The sequence below is a fragment of the Calypte anna genome, chromosome 2 (genome assembly GCF_003957555.1).
Source record: "Calypte anna isolate BGI_N300 chromosome 2, bCalAnn1_v1.p, whole genome shotgun sequence".
Classification (NCBI taxonomy): Eukaryota; Metazoa; Chordata; class Aves; order Apodiformes; family Trochilidae; genus Calypte; species Calypte anna.
In genome coordinates this window covers 103,264,776-103,285,068 of record NC_044245.1, presented here as the reverse complement: position 1 = coordinate 103,285,068, position 20,293 = coordinate 103,264,776, and the positions used below count along the sequence as shown (strand labels likewise).

Below are 20,293 nucleotides of genomic sequence, written 5' to 3'. Positions count from 1 at the left end.
TTTATTTATGATAACTGAAGATGCACGTTTATCTTTTCATAAGGTGCACCTGTTCAAATGCAGATAGCAATGAGAGTTTAGCATGGAAACTGGAGTTAAAAGTCCAAATACTGCTGTGGATCAATTTCCCACTGCAGACATTTTGTTGCTTGGAGACCTGCTGAATGTTCTTGCTTTAATCTCTCTTCCAAATTGAGATCTGTACTTCTAATACAGCTGGAAAACTAGAGAATACTCTGTGTTTCAAAACTTGTGTAGGAGGAAAAGGACATGTAGGAAAAAACAACTCACCACCAAAACAAAAGCTTCAGCCCACCTCCCTGGAGACCTGGGAGCCACCAGGAATTTTTGTTTGTGCTGGGAAAGTACTACATGACTTCAGGCATGTAGTGAATGTCATACTTCTCTCACAAGGCAAGGATGTGTTCTTTTCACAATTCAGAATGGGAATTACCAGAACCACCATGGAGCCCTGTAACATTGTTTCTGAGAAGAGAGCTCCTCTGTGGTTGGTCTTGCTCGAAACCACGATGAGAAGAACATCAGGGTTCGTTTTCTTCCTCAGTCATGCTCCATCTATGTCTCTTCCTCTCCCTATCTGTCCCTCTCTCTTTTCCTCTGTTCTCAAATCTTCTCTTTACCTTTTTTCCTCTCTTATCTCTCACGGTTTCTCTGAAACACTGCAGGCTTGCAGGGCTGCCCCTGTCCATCAGAAGATGGACCAGCAGCAAAGCTGTACCTGCAGTTTTGTTTGCTTCCACGAGCAGATACTACTAAGCTGTCTGCTGTTCAAATATCAGTGCATGCTGTTCTCACAGGCATCAATCCAAGAACACTGTTTGCCTGCTACAGTGGGACACTTCAATGCCAAAGGATAGTTTGTCCAATTTCAACCTCAAGGCTTTTATTTTGACATTTTTTAAAAAGTGGGCAAAAATACATTGTTACCATTCAGAAAAATAATTCATCATCTGTTTTATGTGAGTGTGGATAATAGAGCTGGAATTAAGGAAATGTCTTTTTTGCAATATTCCCAGATTTCTGAATGAGGGATTCCCAAACAAACTTCTTCCAAAGTCACATTTCAGACTTGCAGCACCAGCAGGACCTCTGGCAAGGTTGGCAGGAGCATGGCTGTAAATGCAGGAAGCTTGGAAGCAGCTCTCAGAGTGGAACCACAGTGATGTCTGAGCAGAAGATTTTGCCTTGGCAAGACAGATCAGAAAAAGTTCAAGTCCCATGTAAATCTCTGATTTAGAGATTTTAATCTCTTGAAGATAAAGGTCCTATGTCTGACCTGCATTTAGATTCTGCTCTGGTGTAACACCAGAGTAAGTGTGCTTGAATTCAGACGTACAGACTAATTTATCCAAAGCTTCATAAAACCTGGCACTATCTCATAAAAAACCAAGCACTTCTAGTCTGATTTGGCAGGAAGCCATCCTCTATACTGGTTTTCTTGCTCCCTGTTCTTTAGCAGAACTAACAAGAAATGAGTAGAGAAACTTCCGCCATTCATCCAGAAGCCAGACGTGTCCTCAGATAATCCCTTGTGGGGCTGGACAGTGGGACCATGGCCAGATTCTGTTGTCAGGGCTCCCCAGCTGGTCAGAGGGATGTGTTTGTTTCCAACCATCCCTTACTGCTTCTCAAGATGAATGGCTCCACACTGACCACTACAATTGCTTGATGATCCCAGGAGAGATGCTATTTAAGCTAAAGGATGACACTGGAATGAGAACAAATGTGCCTAAATTGGACAGAATTGCATTCATGGTGGTTATTAAAAGACAATAATGAAGTTTTGGAAGAGCAGACAGGATTATTAAAGGGGCAAAGAAGCCCCTAATTATTTTAAAGTAGAACGTGGTAAATTTTTTTAAGATTTATCAAAGTTGGGATGCTGAGGAGCCAATGGTTTCAGCAGTCCTTTAACCTTCTTCTCTCTGATCAAGGGGTTCCTTGGTAATTTATTGTGATTTGTTAACTCTTACCCACACAAATTTTACTCTCTACTGGTCTCATGTTGCTCTGCTGTGATGGCACTCAGCTCTACTCTCTAAAACAGAAGAAGAAACGTCTGCCTTACATAACATGGAATCATAGAATCATAGAATTGGCTGGGTTGGAAGGGACCTCTGAGATCATCATGTCCAACCCTTGATCCACTACCTCTGCAGTTACCAGACCGTGGCACTGAGTGCCACATCCAGGCTCTTCTTAAATATCTCCAGACACGGAGAATCCACTACTTCCCTGGGCAGCCCATTCCAATGCTTGATCACCCTCTCCGTAAAGAACTTCTTTCTAATGTCCAACCTAAACCTCCCCTGGCACAACTTGAGACTGTGCCCTCTTGTCTTGCTAAGAGTTGCCAGGGAAAAGAGACCAACCCCCACCTGGCTACAACCTCCTCTCAGGGAGTTGTAGAGAGTGATGAGATCTCCCCTGAGCCTCCTCTTCTCCAGGCTGAACACCCCCAGCTCCTTCAGCCTCACCTCACAGGACTTGTGCTGTAGCCCTTCACCAGCCTGGTTGCCCCTCCTTTGGACCTGCTCCAGGAGCTCAATCTCCTTCCTGAACTGAGGGGCCCAGAACTGGACACAGGACTCAAGCTGTGGCCTCACCAGCGCTGAGTACAGGGGCAGAATCACTTCCCTGGACCTGCTGGCCACACAGTTCCTGATACAGGCCAGGATGCCATTGGCCTTCTTGGCCACCTGGGCACACTGCTGGCTCATGTTCAGCTTCCTGTCAATCCAGACTCCCAGGTCCCTTTCTGCCTGGCTGCTCTCAGCCACTCTGTGCCCAGCCTGGAGCTCCCCATGGGGTTGTTGTGGCCAAAGTGCAGGACCCGGCACTTGGCCGTGTTGAACCTCATCCCATTGGAATTAGCCCAACTCTCCAGGTCCCTCTGCAGAGCCCTCCTGCCTTCCAGCTGATCGACACTCCCCCCCCCAGATTGGTGTCTTCTGTAAATTTGCTGATGATGGACTCAATCCCCTCATCTAAATCATCAATAAAGATATTAAACAGAACTGGGCCCAACACTGATCCCTGGGGGACACCACTAGTGACCGGCTGCCAACATGATGGAGCCCCCTTCAGCACCACTCTCTGGGCCTGGCCCTCCAGCAGTTCCTAACCCAGCACAGAGTGCCCCTGTCCAAGCTGTGGGCTGACAGCTTTTTCAGGAGAATGCTGTGGGAGACGGTGTCAAAGGCTTTGCTGAAGTCCAGGGAGACTCCATCTACAGCCTTCCCCTCATCCACCAGGCGGGTCACCTGAGCATAAAAGGAGATCAGGTTGGTCAGACAGGACCTGCCCTTCCTAACCCCGTGCTGGCTGGGTCTGATCCCCTGTCCATCCTGTAGGTGCTGTGTGACTGCCCCCAGGATGATCTGCTCCATAACCCTGCCAGGCATGGTGATGTGGGAGATTCTGCTTAATTTAGTGTTGGAAAGTTCAATCCCTTCACTGAGGTCTATTAAAAATAATTTCTTCTATGCCAATGTTGGTTTTATTGGAAAAAATAATTACTTAAAATCACCTCGCCAACAAAGGAAAACAAAAATCCCAAAACTGACATGAAAATGAATCATATTCTTCAAAATCTCCTTTTTTCTCCAGTCACAAAATGGGGCTGGCAATACTTACATGCCTCTGTGAAGTCCTTCGGGTAAGAAAAGCCTCATCTCTAAAAAGAGAATTATTTGCCTAATGATTTGCTTTTATTGTTCTGGTATTAAGAAAAAAATAAAAATCTCTACACAGATTTTGGACTGTTACACTGAGTTTATTTTGAAAAAGAAATCAAAGAATGTTTTTTTCCATCTCTGAGCCAGCTGGAAAGTAAAACCAACCGTATTCCACCCTAAGAAAGAAAACAAATGAGAACTTAAAAAAAAAAATTTTAGCCAAGTTTTTGTTTTGTTTTGGTTTTGGTTTTTTTTCTTCTTCTTTTTACTTTTCACTAAACAGCATGGAAAAAGTGAGAGGGGGATGGTGAATGAGTAGGCTCTGGTTTTAGGAAGGCCTTGTTTCTGGGGAACAAGGGTTTTCTCTTTGTGCTTTCCTATCAGTAGATACCCAGCCTACCTCTGCCTGAGTGTGAGTAAGCACTGGGAGCCCCAGAGACTCCCCCTTGCCCTGGGTCCTGCCCAGGCCCTGGGAGGAGCAGGGGTCCCAGCCAGGGTGAATGCCAGGAATGGGTGGCTGTCCCTACTGCTGGTCCCTCACCAATGTGAGCCCCAGTGCCCTCACAGGGCAGAGCAGAGCCTGCTCCAAAGGCAGCGGGGTGTTCACGGAGAAGAAAACATCTCTTGGGTGCACAGAGACACCTGCAGAAGTGAGGGGGAAAAAATAAAAGCAAATCTGGAGGCTGGGACTGGAGCCATTTTGTTCCTTTTGGATGCCACATCTGCATGAGCTGCTGTGCTTTTAGTCAAGGAAGCTGCACTGGGGAAAAGGGGGTTGTTTTCTGACATGTGTGAATGAACTCAGCTGCCTTTCCCCTCCTTGCTGCAGAGCAGTTTCCTTGGACAGCCCACGGCTGCACTCTGAGCAACTCCTTCCTTGCCAGTCATCAGAGACCCATACTTGCTACTTGCTAAAAACAGAGGAGCTGCTTGTCAGGAACAGAAAATTTAAAGAAGTGGTCAGCCATCAGAGAGAGAGAGAAACAGCAAGATCAGATGAGCCATTATGAACAGCTGGTTTAAGCTGGATGCAATAATGGCTCATCCAGGGACTGCTCATGTTCTGCTTGAGACATCCTTCACTCAGGGGTGCTTCGAGTGCTAGGACAGTGAGCTGTAAAAGGTAATTCTTGCTTCTTAAGGCCTTCCTAAGGGTCTTGTCCACCTCAGACCTTTCAAGCAAGTTTCTAGCACCTAGGTGCTGCAAGAACAACACACTAAAATTGCAATGAAGGGATAAAATAGCCACTGTCTTGTGTAGAACTAGGATAGTGTAAGTGAGAAGGAAGGCCTTAATTAAAATAGCTTTCATCAATTTGGTTTTTAATACTTTTGAATGATTCTGGCTCTCCATGTCTCTAATCTTCACATCTCTCTTGGTTACACAAACATGCACAGAGTAAACAACATTCACTTCCATGTCTCCACTTAGTGCTTCCTTTATTGGAACATTTGCAGGTATTATTTATAGACATCAAAGGGGGTGAGTGTTTGAGATTTATACGCTCTAATCATCTGGAGGTGTTTCCAAATAAATTAATTAAACGAGTCAGAAATTACATGAAGAAATCCAGCACTGGATGTAAGTGGCATTGCCCACAGTCTGCCTTCCCCTCCCCTTCTTGCAACAGTCCCAGTACATGCCAGGGTACATGAACTTGCATTTAGCATGATGTAAAACACGAAAAAGGATGATGGAAACGTGTACTCCGTATGTCAAGTTACAATCTTTGAGCATAAGAAGGAAAGCCAAAACTCAAGCTGGAAAAAAATTATTTCCGATCACTTAAAACTTTCCACAGAACCTTTGTTACCACTCAAACCGCACAGAAAGCAGATTCCACCTAGATGTTTTCCAGACTCTGTGTGGCAGCTGTACATTTCATGACAATATCTTGGCCCTTTCTGGTGTCCTGCTTGCATCCCAGCCAGTATCTCCTTTCTGTGACAGGTTTCTGAGCAGTCTTAACACTCTCCTGTCCTCCCAATGATTTCAATCTTTGTTGCCATTTGACACATCTATTTCCCTCCTGCAGGAATACTGGGTCAGAAGGATGGTCTGTCTCAGCCCACCTGGCTGCTCAAGGCCATATTTTAAGGATTAATGAACACACCAGGCATGCAACTCCAGCATCCCTCTCCAGGCAGCTTTGCATTTGGTTTTTCAGTTTGAGGTGGATAATGAAAGCATTATTACAGATAATCACAATCCAGCACTGAAATTAACTTGGAAACAAGTATGCAATTCATAAACATGTTGCATCTTTAAGCTGTTTTAGTTCAATGGTAATTTTCATACTAAAGTCACCCAACTGCCCATAGTTTAGCACAGCTGCTGTGCTAGTTTTCAAAGAGCTACGCAGCTATTGCTGATAGAAAGCTATTTCTGTAACCTCATTCAGACATAAGTGCAGCTTTAGCTGTTGATGACCTTGTTAGAGGGAGTGGAGGACACCAGATGACTCCTGGGTGTAATCTTTATATGTATCAGCACTGCTATTGCTGAAGGAGGAGAGAGAAAGATGAAATCAGGGCAAAGAAGCACTACGGCTGGGGCTTACACAGAGGTTTCTCATAAACTTCTTCTGTGGACAGAAATCTATCACATCAGTAAACAGCAAGATCTTCACTTAACATGGCAGATGCTCAGAATAGGCTTATTTAATCTAAATAAGCCAGTATTTCAAACACAGGTAGCAGTGGCTCCTAACTCAATGTGGCTCAGCAAAGCTCCACTCACCAGGGTTTGTGAGGCTCTCTGGGTGCACAAAGTAATAGTTTTGTACCACGTTATCTGAAACCAGTACTTTAACATTATCTCCATAGACACTGTCAAAATAGCTGTGTAAACACTACAGAGTGTATCTACACACAACTCTTAGTTACAGCGTGACAAGGTGTATGGCAGAATCATGTTGCATTCAAAACCTGATGAAAAAGCCAAATGAAAAGTCCCAGGGACCTCAGGCTGTCCAATGAAAAGCCTTGCCTCCAAGGTAGCAACACATGGTTTCTCCAGCTCTAATACACAGACTTTTCACTTTTAATTAAACATATGCAAATTTCATATTATTCCTGTCTTATATCTAATATGTACATTTTATGTATTTTTCTTTAACGAAATTACAGTTAAAATTAAAAAGCCACTCCCCCCTTGAACGAGCATTTGAGGGAATATGGGATGTAGGAAAACAAAAGGCTTTAATTGGTTGGTCTTAGGAGCAATTTTTGCAAATGTCAAGTACAAAATCTTGTCTCCTTCCAACAGAGCTGCAGTATTTCAGCAAACTTATCTGCATTCAGCCAAGGTAAACGGCAGGTCAGGAGGCAATGGAAAAACAACTCCCCTTCCCAAGAGCCAAAGCAACTTCCTTCATGGTACAGGGGGTGACTGTGCAAAGAGTAAAAAACTGGGAACAGAAACCAGGGGTTTCTGCTAATGAACTGGTTGCTAATTTTTTTAATTCCTGATAAGCAACACTGCTGCCTAGACAACGGCTCAAGGGACTGTGGAGGAAACTGGCTGGATGATGATATCATCTCATTAGCCATACTACTTTCTGTTTTGCAGCATATTTTATTTTCTAGTTTGTTTAGGAGGGACATACCGGTCCAAGAAAACAGAGAGATCCATTTACAAAGCAAGAGAAGTGCAAGCTGATGAGACTTTTCTGAGCATGGCATGTTTTTTCTTACCAAATTTAGAAATCTGCCTTAAACCCAAACATATTTCAATGTGTGCACCTCCTTTCTTTCTGTTTTCATACAATCCTTCACCCGGGCTAGACTTGCAACCTGGGTCACACCTACTGGGGTAGAATTCCTCAAGAGAAGGGAAAAGGAATTGAAAAACATTTCAAAAATCATTCTGAAAACTCAGCCTTTTACTTCTGTGGCAATTTTCTCATGAGTAGAAGGAAGACAAGCAGGCTGGGAGGCAGGAAAGCCAGCAGGCTGGGGAGAAGGTAGGTAAGCAGGCAAGAAAGAAGGCAGGGGGGCAGGTAGGTAGGAAGAAAAGAAGGAAAAGCTTCTGTTAGCATGATCTTTGAATAATACCCTGATAGTATACTGGCTGTGAACAGAGCTGTAATGAATATCTAGTCCTTATTCAACTTAATTGTTACACACATAGACTAGACTGCATATAATAAGGAAAACACTATCTAAAATCTGCTTTAAAATTTATTTAACCAGAACAAATCATCTGGGAAAGTACAAGTACTTCTAATGGGAAAAATATTTCTCTGTAGCTGAGCTCGGCCTGACAGCAAAACTTAATGAGTTATTAGTACCTTTACTGTTTTCTTTGGCCCCTGTGCACTATCTTTGTAAAAAAAGTCAGTAAAAAAGAGAACAATTGTAAAAAGCAAATGTTTTGTACAAAAATACAAAGTTTTAAAAGCTCTTAAAAGTATATTCCATATTATTGATAAGAGTTGGACTATATATATATATTTATATAAAATCTATATATTTGTTTATCAGTATAATTTTCCTACATTTGGGGTTTTAGCAAATGAAACATACTGTTTACACAGTTGCTTTATATGTTTTTCTATATGAGTGACCAACAGTTTTACTCAAATTAACAGAATGTCTTTTCTCAGGAGACACAAGTATGTGGTTACTGGTTGGGAAGAAAATCTATAACAGGATTAGTCCAACGGTATTTCCTGATGCTGTGGGTTGAAAGGCCTCAAACGATTGCAGGATTCTGGAAAAGAGTTGCTGCTGAATTCCTTTATGCATTTATACCAGTTTTTAGCACTTGCTTTTGTCATTTTGTTGGGTTTTTTCCTTTCAGTTTTGGTAGGCAATGTTGCTCTCTCCCAGGATTTTCTTCTTCATTAAGTAAATTTCCATGATATGTAGGTATCTTTAAAGTCCCAGCCTATTACACTCCAAATACTTGCCCTATGGTATGAGAGAAAACAGAAAAAGAAAAAAAAAAAAACCAACATAATGTAAAAACCCTGTGAAGATTAAATGCATTCCCAAAAGGAAAAATTATAGCAGTCAAGGTATATTAAAAATTTAAGTGGACTCATATTCAGATCCTGCAAATCCTGGAGGATGTTTGTAAGCCAGGAATTTTTCCTAAAATAACAAATGTATGTAGGAAAACTAGGGCAAATTATGTTACTTACACACAGTCCTTCACACTGGACTCTGAGAGTTAAACACACCTGAAGCTTATTCAGCACTTTGCTTTGTTTTGTTTTAGGGGGGCATTTTTCATGGATGGGATTTAATTTTGGCTCTAGTTGACATTTCCATCTGCCTTCACTGAAATTCAAGCCTATGGTCTGCACCCCTGGCAAAGCAATGTTTACATAGGTTGTATGAAGGAGAGACTGTTTTGGGCAGAGCCCCACCAGCAACACAAATACCACCCAGCTCTGTGATGATGGGGATGGGCTCAAAGCAGACACATAAACCACCTGCCCTCTGCTCTGGCAGCAATGCCTGTGTAACCAGAAAGAGATGCCCTGTGGCAATCACCAGGGTGTCTGCTGGGCCACATGGGCAGTTTATGAGTCCTTCACTCCAGCTGCAACAGATGAGTTGTTTATGGCCTCCAGACCCAGCCTCTCAACCCTCTGGGATGTCTCCTGGTAGTGGTGGGAATGTTAAGACCTCCTTAGCAGTCACCAAGTGCCTCCTGTTACACAAAACCCCCAAATAGAATCTATTTGTTTTTTGAAGTGTTTGTCCCTGAGCCATCCCAAAAGCCAGATTTCCCTCCTACATAGCCATTGAGTCTATAAAAACAGCTCTCAGGGTGGCCGGGATCTGGCACGTGTGCCAAATCCCACTTGAAAATTTAGGCGTGTTTAAAGCCTAGAGGAGATGGTCAAGCTGCAGAGCATGCTATGTATGCCTATAACCAGCTTGAAGGCTGCCCTTTTGCAGCAAAAGAACACCAGATTTATTGCAATAAAGCCAGAATTTGCATTACTCAGAGTGTCAGAAAGGACCATGTTAGGCTGGATCTGAGTAGAAGTGTTCCAAATGTTGTCCTTTCTCAACAAGGCACTTGCCAGTGCATCTAGCCTTATGCCTGGATCTTCTCCCCCCTAGCTGTGGCAAATTTACTTGAATTTGAGGTAGGGTGAAATAAGGAAACCCAGCACCTTGCTTACCTTTGTCCATGTCTTTTTCACAAATGAAATTGTTAACATCTTCACAGTAAAAGTCATTCCAGAGCCCAGCATAGATTAACCCAGCGCAATCTTCCCCTGGCCCGTGCCCATGGCTCCAGTTATCAGGTTGCCCGCTTTTCCAGTTTCTTTCAATCAAAGAGGGAGAGAGATGATTGCACAACGCAGCACACGTGACAGTTTTTCACCACAAGAAATTAACGAAAACATCATGAGATCTGTTCTGAACGGGAAATACACGTTGAAACAAACAATACGCGACTCTTGCTGGAAATGGGAAACAGATGTATTACAGAGAAGGGAATCTATTTGGCCTCGGGCTGCCAGAACTCAAGAGACCTAAAATTAGAGCAATGAGCTTTATTTTAGGTTCTGAATGTACACACACATACAGTGAGAGTGCTCCATGTGCATTGCTCCAAGGTTGCAAGCTTGTGCACTGCGTTCCTGCCGGCAGATGGGACCGAGAGGAGCCGGACGGATCACGAGTGCTGCCCGGGACACCATCACTCACTGCAAAGGGGCTTCAGCCCTCTGATTGAACCCAGGAAGGCCTTTTGGGAGGCACAGCAAACATTTATCTGTTTTACAGACCCGTGTTTGGATGGGAAGGGAATTTTTTGACTTACAAGGAATGTACGAAGTATATATACGCCTATCTTTTCAGACTGTTAGCTTTGATGGTGAAACTTAACACAGCATGTAAAAAGCTTGCAGCAAGCATTTCCTCATCCTGTTTTTGTTTAACAAGTGTGAAACACTTCCAACCTTGGGACTTAAAAGCTCCGTTTTCCTGAAGAAACAGGTTGTTGACAGGAGCTCGTGATTTCTGGCTGACACGGTCCATGCTCAGCTAAAAAACATGCCTGTCTGACACAGAGTGTCTGACCAGGCACCTGGAAGGACACTCAGCTTTTCAGAAGTAAGGAAATACTTTGAAAATCAGTAACTGACAGCTCTGAGGTTACGACAGGGCACCTAAAACCACAGAGTAGTGGAAACCCATTGAAAGCAGTGGCTGAAGTGAGAATCAGTCACAGCACTGCTATAAACAAAAAGAAAAACGAAAACAGGGAGGAAGAAAAAGGGAAAAATATTACGGCTCATTTGAAGTACATCTGACTTTTTCCATGTTTCTCATCAAAATGAACACCAGTGAGATCACAGCTAATCATTTCGTAACATCTGACTGACTGTAGCCTGTTTTTCTGCAGCACAGCATGCTCAGCTCTATAAAGTGTGTAGTCCGCTCCTCAGTATTAAAAATTTGGGTGGCTACAATCTGTTCCATTTAGGACAAATTAGGTGTAGCCCTAGAATTCCTGGAGAGCTGCCAATTCAGCTCTCAGCTGGCCCAAGCTTAGAGACCCCAGTTTCATACATTTTCTTTATGTTTCATTCTTTCCACTTGGATATGGGCTTTATCTAAAGGCTGGTCATTTTTTATCAGAACAAGCACTCTATTTATAGCCAGTTGTAATGCAAATGAGGAAAATTCAAACCAAGACAGCAAAACTGTCTGTGCTTTCCATCTCAACTTTGTAATAAAAGTCAGGAGAGAATGTCTTGGCAAGAAACACTGTGCTATGCAGTTCTATGATGCTTTCATTCAACATTCAGTTTTCCCTCTGGCAGGGAAAGAAAGCTTTGTGCATGGAGAAGGAAGAGAGAAAAACATAGTTCGATAGCACCCTCAGTTACAAATTAATTCATTGGCACCTACAACCCTCTGAATCCATTGGATAAGTTCTAGATGTTGCTCTTAGAAGTGTCAGCAAGAGTGGTAGCATCTGCAGAAAATAAACACCATTGCTTTTTATTTACGTACGTGTAAACTGGTAAGGACCCATCCAGCCATCTCCATTCATTTTCCTTCTCTGAATCTGTTAGTCCAATCCAGAAGCTGCCTTTTCCAGAAATCTGCCTTTTTATCCATTGCTGTGGAAGAGAGATCTTAGTCCATAACAAACAAACACAGCCGTCTTTGGAGCCAGTATGTTACTCGGGTTTCATGAGCAACTTCGTTATCAGAATAGGAAGGGACAGAGACATTTTTCTAAGCTGAAGACATTTTGCAAGAGTTGGCCTTGCAACCCCTTCCTCACACTAGAATCTATAGCAGTGTTTGCATGTCAGGTAAAGAGACCCAGTTGTGAAAACTAGGCTGACATAAAGCCAGACAACATTTTATCGCTACAAAATGAAAGAACACAAAGTGTAAGCAGTAGTATCCTAACATCCCCACTGTTATACCAAATAATTATGTTGAAGAATAGCAAAAGTATAGCTAGAATTTAAAGTTAGATTAAATGTATTTTTGAGTCACAGTAGCCTTAGGCTGCATGTATTAAACCAAACAATTTAAAATTACACTATTTTGATCAGTGCAAAGAATACACTTTGACTATATGTAAGGCCTAATGGATTCCATCTTTAAAGGTTAAAAGCTCCTACAATTCTTGCCAACCTTCCTCTCTGCTCTGTGTCCATCACCTTGAGGGTTACCATGAGCTCACTCTGCCCTTCTGCACACGGAGAGCCACTGGAATCAATCACTGTCCCTACTTCACTGTATGAATTCACGATGCTCTCAGCTTCCCAGTTGCCTTGTGGCTTCAACATGTTAAATAACCCCCAACTCTCTCCTTGAAAAACAGAAAGAGAAGGCAATTACCTGCTCCTCTTTGTTGTTTATGATAACCAAGCGGGATTCCTTCTCTTCACAGAATAACTTTGCCTCTTCAAAAATTTCTCTTTCAACTGAAAAGTAGTAGCACTTTTCCGTGTAGTTCTTCCAATGACGAGAACAGCCTGCCATATCAAATTTTGGGATGTTTAACCAGTCCCTGATAAATCTACATGCCAGTGACAACTTTCTGCATAGTAACAAGTAGAGGATCCCACACCCATCTACAGTATGCTGCTATCTAAAACACAAGGGTTTACTGACTTGCATAAATCAAGACTGAACCATGTGCTCAAGGGCATTATTTATTACTCTCACTACTCCTGCCTTTTCTCTAGCTGTAAACATTAACTTAAATCAGTTTAAGCTCATCAGAAGGAAGACCAATAGGTATGGCTTCACTTAACAGGGAGGGCTCTTTGTGATAAATCCGAGATATTTAGTACAAGGGAGCAGAGGTTATTTGAAGGTGACCACCCTCCCCCAGGTATATTTGTATCTCACTAAAAGATGAACATGGTGAGTTGATAGCTTACCATTAGCCTCGGGCTCTGATGTAGGCTCACTTTGTAGTGCCATTGGAATCCCTGGACCTGGTGGCCCTGGTGGACCAGGTGGGCCCTTTGGACCAGGTAGCCCAGGGACTCCAGGTGGCCCAGGTAGTCCTCGAGGTCCTGGTACCCCTGGCTCTCCCACAGTTCCTTGCAGACCTTGAAATCCTGGTGGGCCTTGTGGCCCAGGTGGGCCATCTTTGCCTTGTGGACCCGGTGGTCCTGGGTCTCCGCTTGGTCCAGGTGAACCCGTCTTGCCAGGAGAACCTCTCTGACCTTTGGAGCCAGGTGATCCTCTGGAACCTTTCCCTCCTTTTTCTCCTGGTGGCCCAGCTGGCCCAGGTGGGCCCTTCTCACCTGCAGGTCCTGGTGGTCCGGGCTCTCCTTTCTCCCCTTTTTGTCCTTTTAGGCCAGCTGGGCCAAGAGGACCTTGAGGGCCTCTGTCACCTTTAGGTCCCCTGGGACCAGGAGGGCCTGAAACAATGTGAGCATTAAAATTGGAGATATAGAGAGAATTCACAACAAAAAGCCCACATGGGGGCTTTTCTGGTTAATGTATCTCAGATCATTGGTGAATGTATCTCAGAACAACACCACTGGATATTCAGCACTGTGAAAACCAGGCTAACAGCTACTGCAAGCAGTGGTTGTAGTAAGTACTGCTTCTCCAACCATTGCTCTTTCCTGAACATCCATGGAATATAGGCTACGGATGAAAATCCTCTGATGCACATTAGGAAATCATTTTATGCTCCTTGTCCTGTGAACTGGCCAGTGTGACCAGCCCCAGGTGGCCAGCCAAGAAGCTGCTCCCTGCAAGACACACTCTGTGCTGTTGATGCACGTAGACCTGAATGTTGATGCTCCTGTTCTCTCACTCTGCTGCCCTCCCTTTGCCTTCTAGTCCCATCTCTTTGCTCTTAGACCACAAGTCTTTTTCTCCTGCAATGACCCTGTTGCCTGCTCTGTCAAGAAAAGGTTGTCAAGAAGAGATATAATGATGAACTCATATCGACAAACGATAGCGAGCAATTGGCCAACTGTGGGAAAGACCAGAAGTACTATTTGCTAACTATCTGGCTGTAACAGGAAAGAGAACAATACATATGACAGTAAATGGCAGTATTGTGACTGCAATAAACCACAAAATAATTTTGGATTCCGATCATGGATGAGCAAATTTAATTGCCAATCTACATCATTTAGACTCCTCCAGAGATCAGTGCTTAACCTGGAGTCATTTAGGCCTGGTTGACATGAAAAAGGTTAAAGTTACTGACATATGATTTTGGCTCTAATTCAGCCTTAGTTTATTTGGAGCAACAGATTTATATTTGTGATTAGAGTTTTAGGCCTGACTGCTTCACATCAGGTTTGAAATATGAGTGTTCTTTTAATTTGGTATAATACTTGGCTGGGAGAAACCTCCTAAACCTAATGCTATTTATTTCTGGAGAAAATAAAATATCTCAGCATTAAAAACTAAGCAAAGTAGGATGTTTTCTGGCAGACTAACAACTGGCTTAAAGTGAAATAGCAACTTGTTTTTCAGTGAGGGTGGACCTTTCTGGGAATGGTCCAATGTATATTTTTTAGCCATTTCCTCCTCACAAGGGATTGGTTTCTTGAGGTTCCACACCTTCATTAGCTTATTTTAGAACCTAAATCAAAAGCAGATCCAATCAGTCAGTCAGAATAAAATTTTGCTAAGTCAGAACCTTCTTTCATAACATCCCTATTCTAGGTATGTAAAGAAGGCATAAGACAATTAGTAAAGAATATCCCAGCCACATTTACATTTCCAAAGTTTAGGATTAAATAATGGAAAACACCAGGACTCCTTACCATCATGCACTCACTTCTACAGAACTAAAGAGGTAAGGCAAGCAGGAATTAGGCATAAACAATTATAGGCATCATTAGGGAAGCTTCATACCTTGTAGGATGGTGAAGTTCTTGATGAGCTGGCCATGTTTGGAATCTACCAGCTTCATTTCTTCCATGATTACAGACAAATTGGCAACCTCAACATCTAACCTTGACCTCATCAAATCCTGCTGCACCTTGAGAGATGCAGAGTCTAAGCGAATATTGGCTAGTGTGCTGTTCATAAAAATCAGTTCATCTGAATGTTTACTTAGGGTGTCTGTACAAGTTGTCCTGACCTCATTGAGATTGCTGGTCAGTGTCCGTAGATGATGAGCAGTGTAGCTGATGTTGCTAATGATACTGACTATATCGGTTTCAAAGACCTGGAACCTCTCTTCTATCTGGTTGAATTTGGCAGAAGTTCGGTTTTCATATTCTTTATGCTGTTCCTGAAGATCCTTTAAACTTTGTTCGTTGGCTTGGGCAACTGTGGTGATGTTCTCCATTTGCCCACTGAAGGAGCTGAGCTGATTGTTCATGTCTTCAAGTGTATCATTGTTAGCTTTTGCCAATGCTGAGTTGTTGGCAGCCAGAATCTGTAAATTTTGTACTTTCTCCTTAAGCCAGTCAGTGTCCTTCCGGGCTTGAAGGACAACCTGCTGCAGATTTTGAAAGTCATTCTTGATTCTTAGAATAGCCAAGCTTGTATCTTCCATTGACTTCTGCAGGACACTAATAAGATTTCTTTGCTGTATCTGTGTCAGGTTTAAGTTGTTCAGGTTCATGATGACCACATTGTGAGAATGCACTTGGTTTTGCAAGTTTGTTTGGATGTTACTAGTGTCTTGCTGGAGATTGTTGATATAGCCGGTATATGCCTGAAGAGTCTTATTGACACTGATGATCATGAAGGAGTTACTATCTAAGGTACTTCTCATTTGACTCTGTCTATCATCTAACACATTTCGAGACTCTTGCAGCTTCTCCAGTGTATCTTTGTTTCTGGAAGTTTTCTCTGAAATGTCATGAAGCTGCTGACGAAGAGCCAGAATGTCCGATCTGAAGCTAGACAGTTCAGTGTTAGTATTCATGGCTTTTTGTCCAGCTTGGTCATCTGTTGTACAGGAAGAAAAAATTGAAAGCCCTTAAGATAAGCTTTTTAAATCACAGTATAAAAAGTACAATGTATTTTAAGTACAGTCAGCTTGTCATAATGTTCTGTTAGTAGAATGTCTGTCTTTCCCAGAAAAGAGAAACCACTAGGCAAAGTTATGCCACTACACAGAGAAAAAAAACAACAAAGAGGAATCAATGAAGTTCTTTTGTTTTGCTGAGAAGAACAGAATTGTGATTCTATTATCATATACAGGAAAAACTGTCATTAGAAACTGATGAATATATGCTGTCAAGGAGTTTTGTATTCTAAATGGTAAATAGAATCTAGAATATTAAAGTGGCATCAGTAAGTGTATGTTCTGAAGTTACAACTGGATTTTGCTGAAAGTGCAGAAGTAAATTTTAGCTGTTTGTATTTTCTTCATCCTTTTCCTGGCAGGTGGAATTTCTTCATTGCTATGTGTGAGAGGAACATGATATAATGTGTGCTATAAACAACAGGTAAACATAGAATCAGAGCTGAGAACACTCTGGAGTGACATAAGTGGGACAAGACACATATATATGCATGTACATATGTTTCACTTTTTCAAAATCTTGGCCTTAGTTTTTAAGAAGTTCTAATACTTATTTAAAAACAATATGGGTTAGAGACAAAAAGATTTGCCAGCAGGCTACTCCAGATATCACAGCATATTTCTGGTTTTCTCTCTGACATATTACTATTACTTTTAATGATATTTATTTTGTTGTTATTATTTCCTCATGTCCTGAGTTTGAGCAATGCCAAAATCTTTAATCTTTGAAGAATATTTATGTTCTTGCTTACACTATCCTACAGAATACTTCTGGAAGCTTGCCTTGGTATGATTAAGTTTTTAAGGCTGCACAACTCAATAGCCAGAACACAGAAACCAAGGATATCAGCAATCAACACTCACTTTCAGGGAAGATTCCCTTTCCTGAACTCAATCACTTCCCTCTCCTACACATACTCCATATATTTTTGTCTTCATCTAAGTGCAACTATATTTAGGAATTAGGCAGTCTGAAGTCCATCATGTCACAAAACTCCAAGAGAGATTAGGATGGTTTTCATAAACTATAGTGAATACAGCTGCATATGGAGCTTTCTTCTGGTGTGTTCCAGTGAGTCATGATGGCAAACATCAGATGGCAACTTGTGAGACTTCAGTCTGAACAGGTTATGGTCTCTTTCCTTGGATGGGCATCTTCCCAAGCACAGTTCCTCTCTCTGCCACTTACCTCACTCCAGGATCTTCTAAGTTCTGACCCTATGTTTACCTGTTATCTACAGTTCAGGTTATATTGTGTTCCTCACACAGTTCTAACAAATGCCAGGTCCACACTCAGCTAATCCCTGAAGGGCTGTCTCTCATTCCCCACATGTTGTTACCCTACTGGCCCTATGGCATTTCTCTTACCTTTATGCTTCCCATACACACTTTGCCCCATAACTTTTTTACCTTTCTCCACGGCAAGTCCACTTAAATGGGAACTGTTGGTCCTGAGCATCTCACTGGCCATCCATCCAGCAGCGTGTAAAAATTGTGAGTGTGAATGAATCAAAGGTGCCCCAAGTTGTGACAATTTAATCAAAATAATACAATAATGCAAATATAACCCAAAAGGTCTAACATTTTCATGGCTTTAAGGTCTAACATTTACTTTTCTATACGCATCATCAAAAGTAAATTCCACTGGATCATCTTGTATCTTTGAATGAAATGCAGTGTGCAAATACTTCAGAATGCAGCTAATTTTTGAGGGCAAAAATTAAAAAAAAATTATGACCAAGTTGCAAGCAAGCAAGAATTTTCATCTAGAAATACATATCTCAATACATGGTTTCTTAAGCTAAACAAAATTTATTTCAAGAAGCAAATGCATGCGTGTATATATCAATAGCGATGTCAAAACTAACTATAAAGACTGTAAGCCTATGTAAATTTAAATTGATAATAAACAGTTCTGCTTCCTTTCTGAACAATGAAGGAATGTAGAAATGTACACTTAGTGAGTAGACTCTTTACCCAGGATCTTTTTTCATCTTCCTGAGAAAAAGAGAACTGTGACATCACCTGGGGGACCTGAACTCACAACAACCTTGTCTTGTATTCCTTGAGAAGATTAAAAAAACATTTTATGGAAGTAACCAGCTTGCCTCACACATGAGTTTTGAGCAGCTGATTATTTGTGCAGTCCTTAAATTAACCTTCAGTTTTGAAAACTGATTGCTAAAACAGCATCAAGAAGGCTGGGTGACAGATTTTCATTCTATGTAGAATATCTTGCTCCATGCAACAGCTTCTGCTGTTTTACATCTCTGCCTCAGAGAAAACTCTCTCCTGAGGACAACCTTTAAGTGTCTGTTTATTGTAGTATAAATTACTTCAGTGGGATCTGTAAATACTACAGTATGGTTAAAATGCTGCCCTAAGTAGAGCTGATCTTAACTATTTTACAAAGTTTTCCCAAGTACTTGAAAAATTGGTATAGAAGTGCCGTGTCTTGTCATATCCAGAGATTTTTCAGACAAATTTGCTGCTGCCTGCCTGGAGAACATCCCAAACCATAATACAAAAGGGCTTTGCTTGTGTGTAGATTACCTAATTTCTTCAGGTCACTCTCCACCTCTGTGAGCTTCTCTGTATATCTTCTGTGGGATGTTTCCAGGCCACCTGTCACATTGTCCATTTTTTCTACAACTAGGGGAAAAAGAACAGTATGTTATGAAAAGAAGAAAAGTATAATTATGAAAAAAGTCTAACAAACAATAAAGCAAAAAAAAAAAAAAAATCTCACCATTATAATAAAAAACCCCAACCAACAAACCAAACAAACAACCCCCCCCACCTTAAAGTTACCTTGCTTGCCACTACACTTTGCTGCTGCTCTGTGACTTGTTGGAAGGATGAGCTCCTATCTGCTGGTGGGACCCAGCATTCTTTCAGTTCTTCAGTCTGCCAACAGTTTCCAAACATTTCTTTTCTCATGAGCAATCTCTCTCCTGAGTTTAGAAAATCCCCTTTTGAGGGTTTTCCTCATGAACCAAGTCTTTTTCTTTTAACAATATTTCCCTACTCCAAGCAGAGCTGAGCTCTGCTCAGAATACTTCCTTTTATTTTGCTGTCAGCCATTTCTCATTGAAAATAACAGGTTGGTTGGTTGTTCTTTTCACTGTGCCTGTTAATCTTCAAAAGTTGCTACCTGGCTCACAAACTTTGGTCTGAGAGAGCAGTTTAAAGTTGTAATTACTATATGTTTTGTGGATCAACTTTTAAACATCTTGATAACGGTACAGATCACTCAAAATGGTCTTGAAACCATTCTGCCTCATTAAGATTGAAATGATGGTTATTCAGCAAATGCAGATTTATGGCTGATGTGCTCCTTATTTTGTAATGTCTGAGTCATTTTCTTGTCATTCAGACAAGCTGATTATTTGATGGAATTGATATGGAACCAGAAAAAGCAGAACAACCAATTAAGAGCCCAGAGTGGCTCCCAGGGATAAAAATGTGAAATGCCTGCAAGGTGAGAGGCAGCCTTCAGCTTCCATGCCAAACCTAATTTAATACACTTTTGCATCCAAAACAAAACTGGGGCAAAATTTTCTTCTCATCAGCAAGTTATTTAGCTCTCTTGCTACATCAGGAACAAAAGGATCTGCACCAACCCTGGGAGATGCTACATGAGTTACTGTGCCAGCCCTCTCTTTCAAAGAAAAGAAACAAGGAGTTTCCCATGTCCCAAGATAGTGAAGCCAATTTTGTAAATCTGTGTGGGGTAAGGGCTATTGCTAATTCTGTGTCTATGAGATTATCTACAGCTGGGAAGTAGCCTCATAGAAGTTGTTGCTATGTAAAGACTTCATTTTATACTAGAAGTGGAAATCTGGGGGGATCAGAGGACTCTCATGAGAAATGACATGAATCCCAGATCTTTAAAGTGTTACCCACTGAGTGCTCCTTCTTTTTAAACTTTTGTTCTTCCTTTTCTGACTCTGGGTACCATGGTTATGCATCAGGCTTTCATTGCTTTCATTTTTCCTGAATGAAGCTGATTCTCTTGTGTGTTCTGCCCAGCTGTCTTCCAGGTTGCTGCCCAGATCAATAAAAGTTTTCAGATACTTCTCAGACCCCAAGGATTCAATGTATACACCTCTGCATCACATGCAGTGAGTGTGGG

At 41.9% G+C, this 20,293-nt stretch overlaps 1 protein-coding gene across 1 annotated transcript in view; it reads right to left on the bottom strand.

Annotated features, from left to right (window-relative positions):
• Nucleotides 1-8,501: 8,501 nt before the first annotated feature.
• COLEC12 (collectin subfamily member 12) overlaps nucleotides 8,502-20,293 on the bottom strand; it is a 96,035-nt gene continuing 84,243 nt past the window's right edge. Inside the window, exons 4-10 of the mRNA XM_030444077.1 lie at nucleotides 18,712-18,810; nucleotides 15,033-16,079; nucleotides 13,082-13,570; nucleotides 12,534-12,670; nucleotides 11,688-11,797; nucleotides 9,842-9,987; nucleotides 8,502-8,612 (exon numbers count right to left, since the gene is read on the bottom strand). Of these exons, the coding sequence (XP_030299937.1) occupies nucleotides 8,593-8,612; nucleotides 9,842-9,987; nucleotides 11,688-11,797; nucleotides 12,534-12,670; nucleotides 13,082-13,570; nucleotides 15,033-16,079; nucleotides 18,712-18,810 (2,048 nt within the window). The 3' untranslated portion in view covers nucleotides 8,502-8,592. The remainder of the gene's footprint in view (nucleotides 8,613-9,841; nucleotides 9,988-11,687; nucleotides 11,798-12,533; nucleotides 12,671-13,081; nucleotides 13,571-15,032; nucleotides 16,080-18,711; nucleotides 18,811-20,293) is intronic.